The 21062-nt window shown below is 34.8% G+C and overlaps 1 protein-coding gene across 1 annotated transcript in view; it reads left to right on the top strand.

Moving 5' to 3' along the window:
* Positions 1-21062, top strand: part of RhoGAP1A (Rho GTPase activating protein at 1A) — a 587523-nt gene that overhangs the window by 463333 nt on the left and 103128 nt on the right. Inside the window, exons 20-21 of the mRNA XM_090414103.1 lie at positions 2711-2820; positions 19552-19691. Of these exons, the coding sequence (XP_090270229.1) occupies positions 2711-2820; positions 19552-19691 (250 nt within the window). The remainder of the gene's footprint in view (positions 1-2710; positions 2821-19551; positions 19692-21062) is intronic.

Here is a 21062-nt window from a genome sequence, read left to right as displayed (position 1 = left end):
CTGTTTGTAACATTGAAGATGTACAATTAGTTTTAGTACGAAATATCTACTTATTTATTAATAATTAAAGTTATTACTGTGGACTTATGTGTTGTTTTTAATAAATATACTATGCCACGGGTCCCTCTAAAAATAAGTATTGTATTAATGTCAGAAGAGTTACCTAGCCACTGAAACATTTTTTAAGCCCCAGAACATTTTTTGAAACAACACCCAGAACATTGGATGTGATTTTTGAGGAACTCTCTCACTTTTCTGGAAGTGTGGAATGGAGCAAGATCCTGTTGGAAGACAGGTTCTTTGTCTTTCTGAATCTATGGGACCACTCTTGTCTCCAATATTTTTATATGCTGATCACTTTTCATCATACCATCAACAGGCACAAGTGCTCCTGGATCATCATGTGTAAAACAACCCCAGAACATTTTTTAGCTGGCTGTTTAGGAGGTTGTTGAAGGAGGATGGAAGAAGTCTTCTCAGCTGCTGATTTGCGAACATAGGGTACTCGCTCTCCTTGGACAAAGAAATTACTCTCATCTGAGAACATAACCTCCTTCCACTTCTCAACAGTTGTTTCTTTTTTTTGTCTATGGATAGTCCTCCCTGCTTCCAAGATTCTTCGATGGACTGTCATGTCAGAAACATTAATCCCACTAGCTGCGAAGTCTGTTTAACTCTACAGCAGACAATCTTGGATTCATTTTGCTTTTCATACCTAGTAAACAATCTTGAGTAAGTGTTTTCCTTTTTTTTGCCCACGTCTTTTTAAAATCATATTAACAGTACACCCAAACCAACACCACATTCATTGGCAATTTGTCTTTGAGTCATGGATGTGTACTGAGAAATAGTGCATATTTTTCAACGCTATACAAAATGAATAAAACACTACAAATGTCAACTTGTTTACACTATTAAAAACACACAACATTATTAATAAACATCATAGAGACAGTTAAAATGTGCAGCACTCAACCAAAATAGTGAACTAAAACCAAAACTGAAAATAGTAAACCAAAATTATTGTGAACTGAAACCCAACCAAACCAAAAACTTAAGTGTTTTACAGTTAAGGTGTCATAAAAACACTTTACTTAATTGTTTTTACAGAGACATTACTGATCTCATCAATTTTGCTATTCATTCCAATTATTTCACATGGAAGGATGCCATATAAGTAGATAGAGGTACAGCAGTGGGCTCATCCTTCTTGATACTGTAGTTCTCGAACCTTCTATCTGCTTAAAATATGCTTAGTTTTTTTTTTTTGTTTTGGATCAGACACATTTGGGTAAAGCAGCAGAATGAAAGAAACACTGATTTAACGGTTTGCAATTTGGATCAGACATATCAAACTCATTTCTCCTCCACCTCAAAAGTCAGCATACCAGAACTCAGTTCACTATAAAATAAGAAAATAACAGTAGGCTGTCTTTTCTAGATGCTTTAAATACACATCTCCCTAACAGCACTCTTTCTGTGTTTACAGAAACCCACCTGCGCTTTAGATATGTTCCTAACCTTTCCCACCACATCCCCCCTCCTTACTCATTAAAACTCTTGTTGACAGAGCCACCACCCTCTGTTCCAACCAGAATTATCTTGCAGCTGAACTGACTACAATGTCAAAAATATTTAACAGAACACTTGTTCCCCCACAGATACACCAGTCAACATCCCTTTCAACATATGGAGTATCTTAATGCTGTTACTACTCCCTATATCAGAGTAACCATAACCTCAAAAATAAATAGCTGGAACCTTAAAGAAATATAATTTCTGTACTGCTTTCAGAAACCCTATTTGAACTAATTTCCCTTATCTGCTCTCCTAAATCAACTTCCCACCCTCTCGGTTCCAGGTTTATATAAAATTCCTTATTCATGCAACTTGTCCTGTTATAGCAGACTGGAAGCTCTGCCAGTATCTGTCTTAAAGAACACAAGTGTATCTGATGCCACAATTATGGTCAGTCATATAGTAATATGCCTTGAACTCCTTGCCCTGAATTAAATGGTGAAAAACTGCTATAATTCTGCAGCAAAGACAAACATGATAGACTTTGAATCGTTAAGTTTAAAAAAACTGACCGAATCTTAATAAATCTAGTTGTGTAGAGCTTCTCAATTTTTGGCGAACAGTAATTTGTAGACCCCCCCCTCAACAACCAAGGCTGCCTGCCATCACCTACAGAAGGTACTCCCATCTTAAGATTTTAGGCTTACAGTTTAATATCTTCTACTTATTTTTGTGTTGCTTGCCTGCATTATTACAATTTTCATATTGCTTCCCAGATGTTGTCTCTGTGATGAAGACAAAATATTGAAACCATTAAATCAGTGTTTCATTCTGCTGCTTTACCCAGCACACAAGCCTAAATATACAAGTGATATAAATTCCGCTTTAGCTCTTACAAAATCATTTGGATTTGCTTTGCGTGCAACTTTTCAAAAGTTCAAATAGGTTGATGGATTCTGCACATATTAACTAATTGTTTTTTTATCAATTCCTTTGGGGGGGGGGGTGACTACAGATGCATTATTTTTATTTCTGGTATTAGGTTGCCAATTTTTATCATTGTATATAATTGAGTGAATTTGCTTTTAAATTATATGTAACTGCAATTAATGTCATTAACTCAAGCAATATATTTATATATTTTATATATTTACAAAGTTATAAAATTTTTGAACATTTTTTTTATATTTAGTTTATGCTTACTTTGAGTCTGAAATTTGTATCTTCTGAACAAACACTAAGAAGAATTCCATCATCGAAACCAATTGGCATGTTTGGTGTTAAGATTCAACAGGTTTGCAAGTAGGTTTTATTCACATGATATATTCTATTGTTGTTGCTATTATTATTATTATTAATGTCATTATTATTTCAAAGCCTCTGCAGAATCCTATCACAGGAAGGCCTTCTATTTTTCACCAACTATAACCCCTTCCATGTGAGACACCTGTTCTTGGTGGAGTAGGACGTAGGACCCCCCCCCCCCCAGTGATAGTACTGGCCCTTTTCATTCTTCCTTTTTTTCTTTGCTTTTCTTCATGCATTATTTGCTCTACTTCTCCTGAGTCTTTACTATTATATCTTCCAAACTACCATCACTGGGATCCAATGCCTTGCCACTATGTTTGCTGTGCAGTGCAATCCATGGACATCCCGAAAGGAAAATCCTGTTAGTCTTGCACTACTGTGGCCTCTGCTTCGGCATGGTGAGCAGTCCTGGATAGCCCAGAGAGGATCAATTGGCTTGTGGGCTTGCTTGCAACCCTTGCAGCAATTATACAATACCATTACTTACATGCAATAGCATTACTGCAATACCCTTGCCTGCAAGGGTATTGTAGTAAGTCTTCTCTCCCCCATGGTCCAGAGACAGGGCTCAAGGCTCGCTGTGGTGCTCGTGTAATGTCCAGAGTAACCCTGACATTCCACTCCCAAGTGCAGTCATTGCTTGCTGGATAGTAGGCATCTATGTATGACTCTATGGTGAGTTGGGAACTCTGGTGTAAAAATTTTTCTTTAAAGAAAAATTTTTCACACTAGGTCTTTTGATAGAGGAATCAGACTGCTCATTTCCTTTTTGAACTCTTAAACAATTCCTAGTTTGAATCAAATCTGAATTGCTTTCATGTTTTATATTTTCATTTATTTCTTTCTGTACTTGCTCTTGTATCTTTGCTGCTCTTAAAATAAGGAAACAATTGTTTTCTAAGCCTATAGTGTGGTAATCTTCTTTCAGGGTAGAAACTCTGTTTTTTGTCACTAATATCCAACCTAAGTTGTCTTCCATCTTGGTAATCTATTCTTTTAGTCTTCCTTCTGCGATCACTCAAACCCTTGTAATTCTTTCCTCTTCTCATATATTTAGTTCTGATATGCAAAGCAGATACTTGAGTAAAATTAAACTTATCTGGTATTCAATTTTTATCACCAATTTGTTGCTTAGAATCAGACACTTGAAGTTTTGATGTCAAGTCAGTGTCAGGTTGTGTTACAGGCTGATCAATTACAATAGAGCTTGAATCAGTATCTTTCTCAGTTAGATTATTTATAGATGATTGCACTTTATCAAGTGGTTCTTCCTCATTAGGTACAAAAAATCTTCTTGTTAGTTGCTTTGTTCTTGTGCATGCAGACTTATTGTTTCTTTTAACTTGTATCCTTCTGTTTCTTAAGGATATTTCACCTCTGGAAAAGTCACAAGAGAAGTGATGTTTCTCCATAAAATTTGTTCCTAATATTATGTGAGAGTCCAAGCTAGGAGAGAAAGGAACTATAAGTAGATCTTGATATACACACAGGTTGATGTCTGGTATATAAATTTTTGTGCGAACTTTCTCATGTGCTGTAGAGTTCGAATTAGAGAGAGTGGTAATCTTCACAGGTCTCCTTAAATTGGTAACATTTTTCCATAATTTATCTCTTAATTTTAGGAAATAATACTTACTGATGGTTGAGGCATTACAACCTGTGTCAAATAGAATGTTACATTTATGACCTTTGACACATCCTGTAATCCTCATCATTGATTCTCTTGATCTAGGGAAATTTTGAGACTTATTATACTCTCTGTGAGGAATATGTCCAAAACTAGAGTTCCATCTGCTGTCAGTGTAGTTTCTTTTATTAAAGTAGCAATTCCTAGCAATGTGATCAAATCTTGTTGCAATTAAAACACTTAGGAGGATTTCCACCATCTGTGAGAATTTTTTTTCTTGTCTGAGGTTGAGAATCAATGGGAATTTGCTGTCTAACATTCTCCAGGGCTTCCACCACTATCCAATTTAGTCAAAATTGGTTTATTTTGCCTCTCAACTTCCAGTTTGACTACTTTGCTAACATAATCTGCTGTGGGATTGAAGTTCTCTTGAAATCCTATAGTTATTTCCGTCAATTTTTTTATTACTTCATCTAACTTATTCTTCATTGGCTGTTGCAACTTTTCTACCTCCTGGTGAACAAAGTCTTGTACTTCCTTGAATAACTTCTTGTTGGTTTGCTCATTTGTCTCAGACATGCAGTTATAATTAATAGAATTCTCTTTAATGATTTTCCCTTCATCTTCTTTCCTTCTATTCTCTTTTGAGGATTTATTTACACCTAGGGAACAATCAGTTCTTTCTACTATGTTTACAAGGCCTATATTGGATGAGGGACAAAGGTCTCCAATCATCTGTTCCTTTTCCTTGACAGCTACAAGGCATTCTTCTAGTGAGGTTATTTTCTTCTTGTAGGCTGTCTCCCTCAGTTCTTGCCTAACACCTTGTCTAAATTGTTGATAAACTGCTCAATCCAAATGAGGTTTGTCTTCATTGGATACATTCAAACTATTAGAGAGAGTTAGTAAATGATTGTAGAAATCAGCAACACTTTCTTTGTCCTTCTGTGTAATCCTCTGCAGCTTCCATAAATTTGGTCCAACACTCCTCCGTTTACAAAATTGAGATAGTAAGGCTTCTTTAAATTTCTTGTACTCAAATGTTTCTCTAAGTATAGGAGATGAGAAAAAATATGTTTTAGCTTTACCAATTAGCTTGTTTCTAAGTAATACCAACAACTGAAAGTCTGTCCAACCTGCTGTTTCTCTGAGTTTCTCAATAAAAGTAAAAAATGATAACACATCATCAGAGTCTTCTCCTGAAAACTGGGGAACTACCTGTTGGGGATTCACACTTCTGAAAAATTCACTGTCCTCCATCTCTGAACTAGATGAAACTGCCATTTTAATTTTTATCAGCTTACAAACAAAAAAGAAATTTCAGAATCCTAAATTAATTTCTCTGCTTGCCTGAATTTAGTTTACAACCAATTCACTTTATTCACTTAATTTATCTTTAAATTCCTTTTACTATTACAAATTTTAATACTTAATATTACAATCTTTTTTTTTAGTGAATTCAACTCCTACCGGCTGCGCCATTTTGTTGGATCCTACTTCGTCTCAATCTATACTTTGGATCCGACATTTAGTTATTACGATGTTCTTAACCTAAAAAATAGTTGCTAGTTGATTTCTAATACAAATATAGAGAAAATTTATATTTATAGACTGTGCCACTGAAATTAGTTCAAGAATTGAAGATAAATCAACTCTCAACTATTTCTCCTTAATATATATACTGGCCAAGTATATTTAATTTATTTATCACTCCCGCTTTGGTTCGAATATTTTATGAATGGTGCAGTAAAAGAGATTCAGGCAAAATACAACTTTTGATTAACAAAAACAAACATTTAATTTTAAAATCACAAATTTTACACTTAACACACTTAACTTCAAATCACTAATTAAGTTATTAGAAACACTTCAGCCTTCCTGACAATACAGTCATACAATGGTAATTCTGCTATCTCTATTACAGTTTTCTCACAGTTCCTTAAGTTCCAAATACAATAAAATTGCAGTAACACCTCTTCACAAACAAACACTTTTAAATTTACACTGCAGCTAATCTTTGCAATAGTTACTGTAAGGAAATTCTAGGATGAAACTCACACACTTCTCTGTATTGAAATGTTAATGGTTGGAATAATCTTACCGATAATCTTTTTTCTTCATCTATTTATACGTAAACACTTTTTATAACTATAAACACTTTAAACAGTATACGGCACTCATTAAATAAATCTTCTAAGCAATAACTGAATTAATCGTCGGTCACTATACACATAAACAAACGTTCTTGCATGAAATACTACTGATCACTTATGAATTAAGGCAATACACAATAATTCCTTAACTTGAGGTTTTATATGCACCGCTGTTCATTCTTCCTGCATTCATTTAATTCCTTAGGCAATATATTTCTAAGCACAGCTAACAGTAAACCTCAACTTTACAGCCTATACTACTCCAGTAACTCCGTGCCTTATTTCAAGATTCTGTGTGTCCTTGACAGGTCGACCCTGAAATTAAATCTCAACTCAAGTATTGCTAGTCTATTTAGTAGTCACTCAGCTGTCTTCCATAGCTATAATTGTTATTCTACAACTTATTAGCTAACCGCCTCTTGACTAGTAGACTTTATTTAGCTTGAGTGACTTGCCGACTCGCTATTATCGCACTGTGATTCCCGAATGCTCCGATTCCAACCTAATGCCAATCCTCTCCTTTCTCTCTCTCTCTCTCTCTCTTAATTAATCTAATCTCTCCCCTATAATTTTAGCGTTCTTCCTTTTTATATCCATTCTTCCCGCTTAAATTGTTCTCATGATCTCTTTTTACTAAAGTTTATTGAAAAACTCTTTTCAATAAACCTTCTCCTCACGTTCTGTTCCAAAAATGTGCTCGCTCACTTACATACGTCTCCATGACAACCAAACAAAATATAATAAAATTGAGGTATTGCATAACGCTAAACTTCTACAAATAGGAATAAATAAAGAATATTTACATTTCAATTAATGCGCAGTTAAATTATCAAATATAAATTCTATATTAACATAGAAATAAGCTAAATAGCTTGATAATATTTTAACACAGAGTTTTTCTACTATTAATACATATATTCTTGATTAAATAATTCAATATTAGATAAAATTAAAGGTAGTTATATGAATATTAAATTATAAACAAGTGATTTACATTAAATAATATTTACAAATGTAGCCTTTGCCATGGCAGATTATGTTGGATTCTGAAGAGAGTATTAATAATTTAAATTTCTCTTCATTCAGAATCCAACACTGGATAGTAGGCATCTATGTATGACTCTATGGTGAGTTGGGAACTCTGGTGTTGAACAAAAAACTACTCGAGCATGAATCCTTCATCCTCATTTATTTCCAGGCCATAACAAGGCCTCCAACCCATTTAAAGCCTTTATGTTGAATTAAATGAACACCCCCCCCATCTCCTAGATGAAAACTTTTGTCTCTTAATTATGTCCTATAGATAAAGTCCCTTCCAATTCATCCTACATGTGCTAGTTTCTTTTCTCTATGTTGGGAGGTCCTATATGACATCAGACTGCCATCTATCCTTTTGGAGGCTATGGAAGTTATTGCCAAGTGTTGACAAAATTACTGTACCAAACAAAATAGCATTCCTCCATGACAGGCTTGCACCTCTTTCTGCACCCTCTCACTTTGTCAACTACAGAAGTCTGATAAATCTTCATCTGTCTACCCTCAATTGTTCAATGCACACAGAGCAGCCCACTCTGATTTCTTGCCCATCTATACTGATGGTTCAAGATCAGAGATATCTGTTGGCTGTGCTTCCATGTTTCCTTACATTACAATCTCCAAGCTACACAGCAGAGCTGCATGCCATTCAGCTCGCACTTGTGCATATCAAAGAAGACGCCTATCCAAAGTATATAATTTATACAAACTTTACAGTTTGTATAAATTATTACAAATATAGTTCTCTATTATAGTTCTTTACAGGTTATCTCCCTTCCAGTGTACAATCCACATCCAGTGCTAGTGAGGCTTCAACTCGTGTACAAAATAAGACCCTTAATTTTGATGTTCAGTTGTGTTGGATTCCTAGCCACATTGGAATTAAGGGAAATAGCATTGCAGATGCAGCTGCTAGATCAGCTCATGCTTTCTTGGCATACTATTTGATGGTCCCTTACTGACTACACACAGGTTACAAAATCAAAATTAATTGCCCAATCTCAATACTCCTGGCAGGAACACTGACAAACTTGCATGAGATTAAGCCTGAAATTAAGCACCAGCAGTCTAGTCAATGTAGGAACAGAAGAGAGGAAGTTGTTCTTGCTAGGCTCCACATAGGTCCCAGTCATCTCGCACATTCTTATTTACTGAGGACTGATGACCCACCTGTGTATGAGAAATGTAACACCCGTCTTACCATTAGTGATATTCTGGTGGAGTGCAAGCGCTTCACATGAGAGAGTAGTGACATTTTTACTAATCTGTCTAAGCCTATACATTCAGGCAGATGTTATCACTCTTGGACAAATTATATGATATTTTTAAATTTCTACAAAACATTAATTTATTTAAAGACGTTCGATTATAAATCTGTTAATATGTAGATACCACACTGTACATACTAAACCTTGTATATACATTTTATTTACTCATTTAGCTTCTTAATCTTTCTACATATATTTTATATTATTTGCTAATTTATCACCTTATAATTATTTATTTATTTACTTACCTATCAACACCCTGCATCCTGGTGCAGTATGAATTTTGCTATCCTTGTGCCGTAAAACCCAAAATCAACCAACTATAACTCATATTTTACCTTGAATTTTCTCATCATTAGTGCATGCACTACCCACTTTGACAATGTATTCTACTCGCAAACTATACAAAGAATTTCTCTCTTTCTTTCACAACATCCTTATACATCTTCTATGGATGACCTCTCATTACTCACTACCCTGTGCAATTTCTTCTTTGCATTTATCTGATAAGCTTACTCCTCTTGTCAGCTTATAAGTTTCCATCATATCTCCTTTCCTCTTCTTTTTATCTTCCAAGCTCAAAAAATCACACTCCCTTGATATCCTTACACTTGGCATTCCAAAGTCATGATAAAAGCTTACTCACTTCTGGATCCTCTCCACTTTTTCATAACTCCTAGATATTCAAGAGACCATTATATAGAAGCAGATTATTGTACTGAAATGAAATTGTGTTTTTCCTTCATTAGGTTGTTGATAAAGATTTTGATTAGAAAAATGAAGCATCTATTGTTACTTTTATAAAATTATGAATCAACCCCACACCCAAGAGGCTGGAGTCCCTTTAATACATAGATGCCATGTGTGGGCAGGTAGTTAGAAAGTGAAACGAAATTTATAGATATATTGAACATCTGAAGATGTATTCATCAGGGAGAATATCTTCTGGAAGGCTGTTCCAAAGAGCAATAGTAGATGAAATAAAAAATGACGAGTTGGTATGATAAGTTTGAACCTGAATTTCGATGTTGACCAGCAACTATGCATGTTTTTACATGATTAGAGGAAAGTGGAAGAATGGTAATGTTAATTTAAGAATCTAAGTGAGGGTCATCTCTTAAGCAGATTATCTAGATAGCATCAGCATTCTTGGGGAAGTTTTTGGTGCACCTATCCAAATGCAAGATCAGTATTATAAGGTTGAGTAGATTTATGTACTATTATTTCTTTTATGCAGGAGTACTTGGATCGTAATGTGTCATTGCTAGGAAAGGCCAGAGATGTAAATCAGTTAAAGAAAAAAGTCTGAACCTTTCTGGAGATCTGAATAACTAGTCCTTAGAGGAATGGATAAGGGTAGCTAGTTTCAAGTGAGACTTGAAGATGTTGTGCAGAGGTTGTTTTTTTTTTATGCTGGCTACTTTTTCAGAAGTGCCTTGCACATAGGGAGTGGTAATAGCATTGCTAAAATCCTTCTGAAGAGAATGCTGAATATTAGGAAAAGGATTGATTATTATTTTATTTTTATCTATTTATTTAGGGAACTGAGACACGTACTGAGAATGAATAGAAGCAGAATACCTAAACAAATTTTAAATTACCACCCAAAAGGTACCTGATGCAGAGGAAGACCCTTAAAAAGATGGAATTGAGTCTGGAACAGGCCAATTGGCCTATAAGCCTGGAAAGGAAGAAGAAGAAGATATATTTATCTATTTTGATTCTGTAGAACTACAGCCAGAATTTTCTCAACAATATCATATAATAATCTAATAGAGCCCACAGTCCTTTGTTCTAATGAGGCATTTCTTGCAGCAGAACTCAGTTATATATGCCACACCTTCCTATCTAATGACTACATTTCTTACAGAATTAAAAAAATAATAATCAATCCTTGGCACAGCAGATATGATATGATTAACAAAAAAATTTTGTTAATCATGTCATATCTGCTGTGCCAGTTATGTTAAAATTCTTATTAACTGTGCCATTTATGTTAATCTCTCTGAAAAGAGACTGTTTTTTTACACTGCATGTTAGGTAAATATACAAGAGTTCAATCTGATTGATGTAATGACTTTTTAACTTCATTTATTTTTTGAATCCAGGAAATAATTGACTCAAAAACAAATTTAAAAAGAAAAAATAAATATATTTATATAGTCAGGTCTCTTTATATGCGGTAGATACGTTCCACAGAAAACCAAATAGAAAAAATCTCACAAAAAAGGCCTAACTTATGTTGAAAAATTAGGGATACGTTCCATAATTTTCTAAAACCGCATAAAGATGAAGCAATGAATTAAAATAAACCTAAAATTACATAAAACATTTATGAATATTCAGGAAAATAAGTGCCTAAGTTTGTTTTAAAGCTTTCTTCATTTAATTTTATTGAAAAGTAACATTTTTTTACATTTTTTCATCAGAATTATTGTTGCTATTAGACAATATTCGGCAACGTTTGCGAACTGGTGCAAAATCGCTTTCATCACCAGAAGAGATAGTCAACACATCCGATCTGTATGGTAAAGGCAATGGTTCTTCACAAACAGAATTAGCTTCATCCTTGTTCTGTGCTGATTTTTTTCTTCTGACAATGTAATCAGTGATGAAACTTTACGATGATGATTTCACTAATTTTTTATACAGCTCACGATATCCAAATATACAGTTCTTCAGCTCACGTTGGAATTTAAAGGCTCGTTTAGAATTTGTGCCATTAACAAGAAAATGATTTTCCAATTTATTGAACAGTTCAAGACCTTGAATTATATTTGCATTCAAGGGCGACAGGTTTTTCTTCCACTTCACTATCATTTTCTGGATCTTCGACAATATCTAAAGTTAATCGATATCCAATAATATCATCGTCACTTAAGGCATTATCCATAAGCAATTCGTCTACTTCGTTCTGGCTAAAGGTATCAAAACCTTCTCCACCAATTTCATGTGCCAAAGTAATGATTTCAGCTGATAATGTAGATGTTTGTATGGTTGCAATGTTTACAACACATCCAGGTCAAGCTGCTTTCCAGCAGGCATTTAAAGTTTGTGGTCTTATTTCAGCGATAGCAGATGCAACATGATTTAAGCAGTCCAAAATAAAAAAGTTTTTCCAAACGTCAGTTACTGTTAATGATTCATTTTCTGGTTTATCCAATATAAATTGAAAAGTGTGCTTAACGTAATATTTTTTAAAAGTGGCAATTATGCCTTGATCTAATGGCTGAATAATGCTTGTTGTATTGGGTGGAAAAAAACAATACCTACACATTTGGATGTTCTAAATGCGAATGACTTGGTGTATTGTCAATGTTTAATAAAACTTTATAATCAAGAGCTTTTTGCTTCATATATGTTTCTACTTCTGGTACAAAGCAATTATTGAACCATTCAGTAAATACAGCAGTTGTTACCCAGGCCTTTATATTAGCCATCCAAATGTACTGGCAGCTATTTTAGATCTTTGCCTTTTAGAACACGTGGGTCTTAGAAATTGATTTACTAGGAGAGGTTTCAACATTTGATCTCCTGATGTATTACTACAAAGTAACGACGTTACTCGATCTTTGCTTGCTTTAAACCCACTTCCTTTTTTTCTCAGACTTTGCGAAGTAAGTTCGACTAGGCATTTTCTTCCAAAACAATCCTGTTACGTCAGCATTAAGCACGTGATCGAGACAATATTCACCATTGGATATTGTCCCTTTCAAGAGAAATTAGCCAATAATTTTGGCTAACTTCTCTTGAACATTTTTGACTGCTTCTTCATCTGCTGCTGCAACCTCACCTATAATCTTCACATTGTGAAGTGCATTCCTTTTTAAAAACCCAGTTAACCATCCTTTGCTAGCTGAAAATTCTTTATCAGCCTGGGAATCGGAAATAGACCATCCTTTGCTAGCTGAAAATTCTTTATCAGCCTGGGAATCGGAAATAGACGGCTCCAATTGCTTCATCTGTTCATAAAACTGAAGAGATTTTGTTTAATTAAATAACCACTTATAGGAATTCTTCTTTGAGTTAATTCTTCAATCCAAATTACGAGTGCTCGTTCCGTGTTTTCTAATAAAGCATCTTCGAGAGCTTTTTGCTTTATATATGTTTCCTTCTGGTACAAAGCAATTATTGAACCATTCAGTAAATACAGCAGTTGTTACCCAGGCCTTTGTATTAGCCATCGAAATGTACCAGCAGCTGTTTTAGATCTTTGCCTTTTAGAGCACGTGGTCTTAGAAATCGATTTACTAGGAGGGGGTTTCAACATTTGATCTCCTAATGTATTACTACAAAGAAAGAGGTGACCTGCAGGCACACGAATGGTATAAAGTGCAGGCCAGAATGTTAACGAGTGTGGTAAAAAAAAGCAAAAGCGGATTATGAAAGGAAACTAGCTATGTAAGCTAAAGAGAATCCCAAACAATTCTTTCAATAAGCTGCAAGCAAGGAAAAAAACTGTCCACGGCAAAATGATTTTAAGGAATGACGATGGTAAGGAGGTCACTGAATCAGTCGATATAGTGGAGTTACTGAGCGAGCACTTTGCAAAAGTATATCATCCAGGTGGTAACATTGAAAAAATGAAGGAACCATTAGTTTATACGGGAATTGTGATGAATGAAGTGGAGGTGAGTACTCTATTACAGAACCTTAATGTGAATACATCTGTGGGATTGGATGGTATACCAGCACAGGTCTTGTGTGAAGTAGCTAAAGAATCATCAGTGCCCTTGACCACGTTGTTTAATCTGAGTCTCTGGTCTAGTTTAGTCCTGAAGGTGTGGAAAGAGGGGGGAAATAGTTCCAATGCATAAAGGAGGATCCAAGACTACGGTTGCAAATTACCAACCGATCAGCATATCAGGAGTCGTCAAGTTCTTGGAGAAAGTAGACAAGGGAAAAATAAAGGAATGGATTGATGAAAATGAGATACTGTACAGGGGACAGCATGGCTTTGTGAAGGGTAGATCATGCTTCAGTAACTTGCTGAAGTTTTATAACACGGTGACGGCTGAACTGGATAAGGGTAATGGGTTTACAGTGATACTGCTGAACCTGGCAAAGGCGTTTGACAGGATACCACATGGAATTCTAATCAGTAAACTACAACATATGGGAATGGACATAGAGTTGGTGAGATGGATAGGTGGGTGGTTGATGGAGAGATATCAAAGAGCAGTTTATTCAGTAGTAGAGTCCAAAAGACGGCCTGTGACTAGTGGTGTGCTGCAGGGTTCTGTTCTTGGACCACTGCTGTTTAATTTGTTCATTAACGATATAGGGAAGGATCTAAGAGGAACAGTTCATTTGTTCGCTGATGATGAAAAATGTTGGGTATGGCGATAGTGAATGCAGAAGATGTCAAAATCTTGCAGGACGACTACGATAGATTGGAGTCCTGGGCTAAGGAGAATGGATGTCAATTTAATGTGCCAAAATGTAAGGTTATGCATTTTGGGGTGAAAAGATTAGCAGCAGTATACCACTTTGGTGGAACTGTACTCCAGGAGATTGATGAGGCCAGGGACTTGGGAGTGTTGGTGGATAGGGAGATGAAGTTTAGGGGACACATTACAAAAGTAGCTAAATCAGCTCATCAACTCGCTTGGTTGTTGAAAAATACCTTGAAGAGCAGAGGCAAACAAGTTATTGTACCTCTGTACCGAGCCTTGATATGACCTCATCTCGACTCCCTGGAGTCGCCCATTATAATAATAATCTCTTGAGTACGATGATAATTTGGCACTTAGTTTTGTGCCAGAAATGACAGATTATCTTATTGCGACTTCATTCTTTTTAATTGCTCTTATAGTAGATTCACCTAAATTAAAATGTTTACCAATTACTGTAGATCCCTTTCCTTTCACTAAGCGATCTAAAATTGCAATTTTCATTTTCAAAGAAATTTCTTTTCTTTGATGCTTTTTTTTTCTTCATTGGGCCAAATTAAATCTTTAAAATAACAATTAGCAAAATTTAAACTTTTGATAATAAAAAGACAAACACTTACTCACATGCAAAATTAAACTTCACCAACACTCACTGCTTACACATTATCACGTTTTACGCCAGAATGTGCTGCAACACACTGTTCATTATGTGCAATGGCGATGAACAAATTGGTCAACAGCACGCGAAATCACGTGCTTTATAGGTAAAATTTTCTAACTGTTATACAAGCAAAATAGTTACCACTTTAAAAACTACAATGATCATAATAGAGAAGTTAATTTTCTGCCGTGTAATAATAAACAACTCATCCCACAATATGGATTGATTACCTCAGGGTTTCCCAAACTGTGTTCTGTGGAAGGTGAATAAGTATTCCGTGAGAAGTTCCCCTGGAATTTATTATTTTAGTCTTCTAAGCATTTTTCATGAATAAATATGTTACAGTGGAAATATTCTGAGGAGAATAACACTCATGAATATGTCGAAAAGCTCAGACCCAGAACGTCTAAATAACATCTGTGTAGCAAATGTTAGTGACCAAGCCGTGTATTTTTAAACATGGAAGTATTCATGAATTATCATTAATTTTCACACATTGAAACATTTCAACATTCGGGAAAGGGAATACCGCTGTTTATGACCGGTGATAAAAATTGCCTTGCAAGCCGATTGCAACAATGTGCACCGTATCCTCTGTTCTCAAAACTGAACGAAATATTATTGGTGTTGCAAATGTTAGTGACCGATCAGCAAGGAAGTATAAAAAAGATTTTCCACTGAAATTGAAGATCAAGGTAGTCTGTATCCATTTTTCAGATCTAGTAATACTGAATACTTTTTTCACAAGTTCGTGTTGTAGGGTGAAAGTGCTTGTTTCGAAACCGTAGTGCCATGATTTTTTAAAAGTTATTAATAGGCCTACAGATTTAGATTTTAATATGAATAAGAGACAAGGGACTTTGTTTCATTTTGGTGTTAAGAAATCTCTTATTGAAGGTGTTTGTGATGCAACAGATAGTGATTCATCCACCTCCAGCCTACAAAGCGATCTCCAAGATGTACAAAAGGAGGGGAAAACTATCTGCACATAGGAGAAAAAGTCTGCATTCACTCGTAAGTACTTATATTAATAATATAAATTTTTGGTGATCAGAATGGGATATGTCAATGAAAATCAGCACAAATTAATTTAATGATGTCTATGTTTAATTGATATTTAATTAATTAATAATTAATTACCAATTATTAATTAATAAAAAATCAGCTAAATTAATTATTAATTAATACATTACAAAATAACCAAGGTGTTCCATGAAAATTTCAGGATTTGCAAAGTGTTCCGTCATAGGAAAAGTTTGGGAGACGCTGGATTACCCTGTTATCGGAATGGATTCTCCTTCTGTTGACATGCGCAGAAGTGTCGAAAGGTCTCGTATCTGTGGGTGTACTATACATAAGTTTGAAAGTTATGCACTGCATAACTTCAAATCCACATAAAAAGAGACCCGAATGTATATATATTTGCGATCAACAATGCAAAACGTCCAGTTGACAACATTTCTCCTGGTGAAAGACTAGCCATTAAAAAACTTACGAAGAACAAAGATGTTATCATCCTCCAAGCTGACAAGGATAGTGCAGCTGTCATCCTAAATAAAACAAATTACCATAACAAAATCTTAGCGTTATTAGAGTCAGATGCATACTCCTAGCTAGAGAGAGATCCAACGAGAGAAATACATAAGAGAACCAACAACCTTCTAAAAAAGACCATGGAACTTCCAAGAAACATATGCCTTTCTCTTCGTTTTCTATATTCACTCATCCCCAGATTATACGGCCTTCCAAAGGTACATAAAGAAAATTGTCCACTATGGCCAATTGTTGATAGTATTGACTCACCTACATATAAGTTATCAAAATATCTAGCAGCCTCCTTAAAAGGTTTAGCAGGAAAATCTCCTTCTTACATTAAAAATTCAAAGGACTTTGTCTCTAAAATTAAAAATATAAAGCTCAAGAATTCAGATATTACGGCGAGCTTTGATGTGTTGGCATTCTTTACAAATGTTCCAACTCAAGAGGTTCTCTATATTTTAAGTAACAAGATCTCAAAACAGATGTTTGCTCTGCTGTCACATTGTATTAATTCAGGCTACTTTAAAAGTTTGAAGAAAAAATTTATAAACAAAATAAGGGTGTAATCCAAAGCACTGACAGTCAATTATTAGCAGGAACAAAAGGAATCAGTAATAATTTCCATTTCTCTCTAAGCATATTTGAATTATTCAATACTTATTATTTCAGAAAGAAAGGAAAAACATAAACAATGGATGTGCAATGTGCTCTCGCCTTTTTAGCCAATTTATATATAGATATATATATGTAGAAACTTTTTTACTTTGGATAAACTATACGTTCAATACTTATTATTTCAGAAAGAAAGGAAAAACATAAACAATGGATGTGCAATGTGCTCTCGCCTTTTTAGCCAATTTATATATAGATATATATATGTAGAAACTTTTTTACTTTGGATAAACTATACGTTCAAGATACCAAGCAATTTTATAAACTTGATTTTAATCCTTCCCAAGTATGCAAACAAGCAAGTAAGCCAAGTTTGTGCCTGAAGTATTTTCAGGTCTGAGGCAACTTGTGGTAAAAGTGGAATAAGCTCTGATCACTTACCTTAGTATCTCCCATAATGCAAAGCACATCTCCTTGCGGACATGTATGATGCAATGCATTAAGGGAAGGGCCACTACTTAGACCGGTTTTGACCTTTATCAAGGTCTCATCAGCGGGAGCCAGACCCTGAGGTGGTGATACCAAGGTTGAAGTAATGCAGAACTTATAATTTTTACCTATACGAGTTGCCACAAGGTGCTTCGACCTTATTAAATAAAAATCTCAGGATGAGAGAAAGATGTAGAAAGTTTTTTACCTTGGGTAATGAAATTAATTTCACATTCTCACACTCACTCACCTCAAGGATGGCTGCTGTGTTCACCTGCTTTCCCCCACCATGAAATCTTAAGGAATTATTCAAGCTTATCCAGAGCAGGCTTTTACATTTTACATGGCACTTTCTATGCACCAGGTTGTAGCAGGGCCAGCTCTATCGACGGTGTAAGATGTGCATTTGCACAGGGTGGCAAGTTTTTTGGAGGTGGCAAAATTGACATAAACTATACAAAAAATAAGGGGGAATGGGCAGCAAAATTCCTAGTGGCAACCTTGCTAGGTGGCATTAATGTGAGAGTTTGCCTCTTAGAAGGCATAAGATTATGAATTTGGTTGATGGGTTTGTAGGTAGCCGAGTTTATATGTTTTCATAATTTTTGCTACTCATTCAGAAATGCCTTTAATATATGGTATAGGAGTCCTGTGGACTTCTTGTTTAGGTTGCTGTATAGGGTAGTTGTCAATTATTTTCTGTGTTATTCTTGGATTATATCTGTTAGTAGGGCTGTTTGCTTGATAGTGTCCAGCTGTTTATGAGATCCTACAGAAGAACAAATCTTGTGTGCTCAAGACACTAGGGATTTCATTAAGCAATATTTTTGAGATGGATGGTGGGCTGCTGTATTGTGGATATAGTGACCTGGAAAAGTTGGTTTTGGGTAGACCCCTGATTCATCTTGTTTCTGTTGGATATGTACGTCTAAAAAGGAGATTTTCAAGTGTTAACATAACTTGTTTGTATACTTTATCCTTCTATGTGAAGTAACCAGTATGATTGTAAATTTGAATGTCTGATGGAAATTTTTGGGCTAGAATTGAAGAAAATAAAACAATAGAAATTCTATTGTTTCATGTGAGTCATCACAAAAGTATATTTTTTTAAAATCCTTTTAGAGCTGCAAATTTATTTACTGTGCTCTCTCTGCCATACATATCTTTCTGGTTGCTTGTGGTGTATATGCTAGTTTATATCAATGGAGTACACATTCTTAAATAATTGTAATTGTAGTAGCAATTTTTTTCTTCACTTTTTTACCATTTTTCTGAACCAACTAGTTATCAGGCGACTCACATCACTTATAAGCACCATATACAATTGCTTTCACATAATTTTGTCAAAAGATTAACTATGCAAAACATCCATAAACTTTTTTTGGTCATCATGTAATATTTGTTCATTTACAGCATCTGCAAGAGAAAAACCTCATGATTATTCTGTTATTTTGATATTATTCTGATATGTTTTCAAAATATATCATTTTGTTATTAGTGGCAATTCTACCAGACACAAGATTATACCATATTATATTTACATCTTTTAATATGAAAGCTACATTCTTCTGGCTAAAGAGAATTTTGAAATTCTTGTCTACAGTTCTTCACATACATATTGAACATACTCATTCTAAATCAACCTTGCAGTTAATCCACCATCTATAGTGAAGGTAGCATCAGGCATAACAACAATGATCTAATATTTTAAGTTCTAATAATTTTGGAATGTGAGTTATATGCTGCTATCCCTCAGAAATTTTGCAAAATATCTGAGGTATAGCAGTATAAATTGGTCAGCCTTTTTAGAATAAATAATTTGCATGTGAAGACTATTTTATATCACTTTTTAGAAGCAAAATTGTGATGGAACTCTTTGGATTACTTTCTTTAAGTATGAAATCAACTTTTTGCAACATCTCCTAACATGTAATGTTTGCATTATTAGAAAAGAGAAAGCGATGGTACCATTCATCATTTCTAGCTGTGTACGGGAGGTAGAAAAACGAGGAATGAGTGAAATCGGAATCTACAGAGTATCAGGATCTGCTTCAGATGTCCAAAGATTGAAAAAGACCTTTGAAACAAGTAAGTGATATTATTAGATAGGTATCTCCATGGAGTCTTATTTCAAGAGATCCATTATTCACACAATAGCTGTTATTCACATAATACCTTTCATACCTCTGTTTAGACTCATTCATTGATAAAGCACTCACAACCATCTCTGCAATCCATTTCACCCATTCACCATCCTTCAAGCAAAAAAAAAAAAAAAAATCTAGTCTTTAACACCCTTGCTAATCACACTTACACAATTTCTCCTCATTTTCTCATTCTCTCCCCTCCTATGTACTGGGAGAAAAAAAAAAGTCATGTCAATCCTGCAAAACCCCTTTAATAAATTATATTTTTCCATCTTGTCTCCTCTTTTTTGCCTATCAGATAGTTTTAGAAGCCCACAGACCATCGATCTGTTCTCATCGGAGAATTTTATATATACTAGTGGCAAAAATTGTGGAAACCTTTTGGAAAAATTGTATTTTTGAAGTTTGATGGCTCATAACACCACTATTTTTGGTGTAATATCATAAAAATTATATATCGATGAAAAGATAATTTAATCAAGAATGTAATGCAACAAAGTTTGTTCAATTATCTGTATTCTATGAAAAGTTATAGCCAAATAACTAGAAAAAAGCAGCACAACTTGCTTAGGTTGATAGAATAGAAGTAGCTTTCCTTCATTTGAATGTAGCCAATGAGCATGAATGTTTAGAGAGCCAATTAAGTGTCATCTTGTTTTGGCAATGAGCCAATAAAGTCACAGTAGGATTCAGCTATTGATGTCATGTATTGGAGCTGAGAGGAGGACATTTGTCAGTGTGTTATGTGATTGCTATCAAGTTGGTTGGTTTTTTTTTGTGTTCTTTCATTTAGTGAGCTTGTAAAATGTAATAAAATTAAAGAAATGGTGCAAAGAGTTGACTGGTTACCCAGAAAGCGGTGTAAAATAGTACAATTAAGTGAACAAGGCTACAGTTATGAAGAAATTATAAGAAAAATTGGTGGAAACTTAACCAAAGGTGGCATTTCTAAATTTTTGAAGAGGTATAAGGAGACTCAGTCACTACAAAACCAGACTGGTAAAGGCAGGAAAAGGTGCAGAACAGCAAGTGATGATAGAAGAATTGAGAGACTGTGCCTACGTGACAGAAGAGACTCATCTGGGTCTATACAAGATGAAATGGCGCAATACAATGTGAAGTTGAGTGCAAGGACTGTTCGGCGCAGACTGCAGGAATTTGGTCTAAATGCTAGAATTCCATGAAAAAAGCCATTTTTATCTCTCAAACAAAGGTTGAAAAGATTAAACTGGACTAAAATCCATGTTAACTGGACAGCAGAACAATGGGACAGTGTTATTTGGAGTGATGAGACCAAAATCTTCCTGTTTGG

Source organism: Typopeltis vanoorti, chromosome 24 (genome assembly GCF_054136105.1).
Source record: "Typopeltis vanoorti isolate ZY-2024b chromosome 24, IOZ_Tvanoo_1.0, whole genome shotgun sequence".
In the NCBI taxonomy this organism is placed as follows: domain Eukaryota; kingdom Metazoa; phylum Arthropoda; class Arachnida; order Uropygi; family Thelyphonidae; genus Typopeltis; species Typopeltis vanoorti.
The sequence above is the reverse complement of the archived record's forward strand: the minus strand, read 5'-3'. Positions and strand labels throughout refer to the sequence as shown.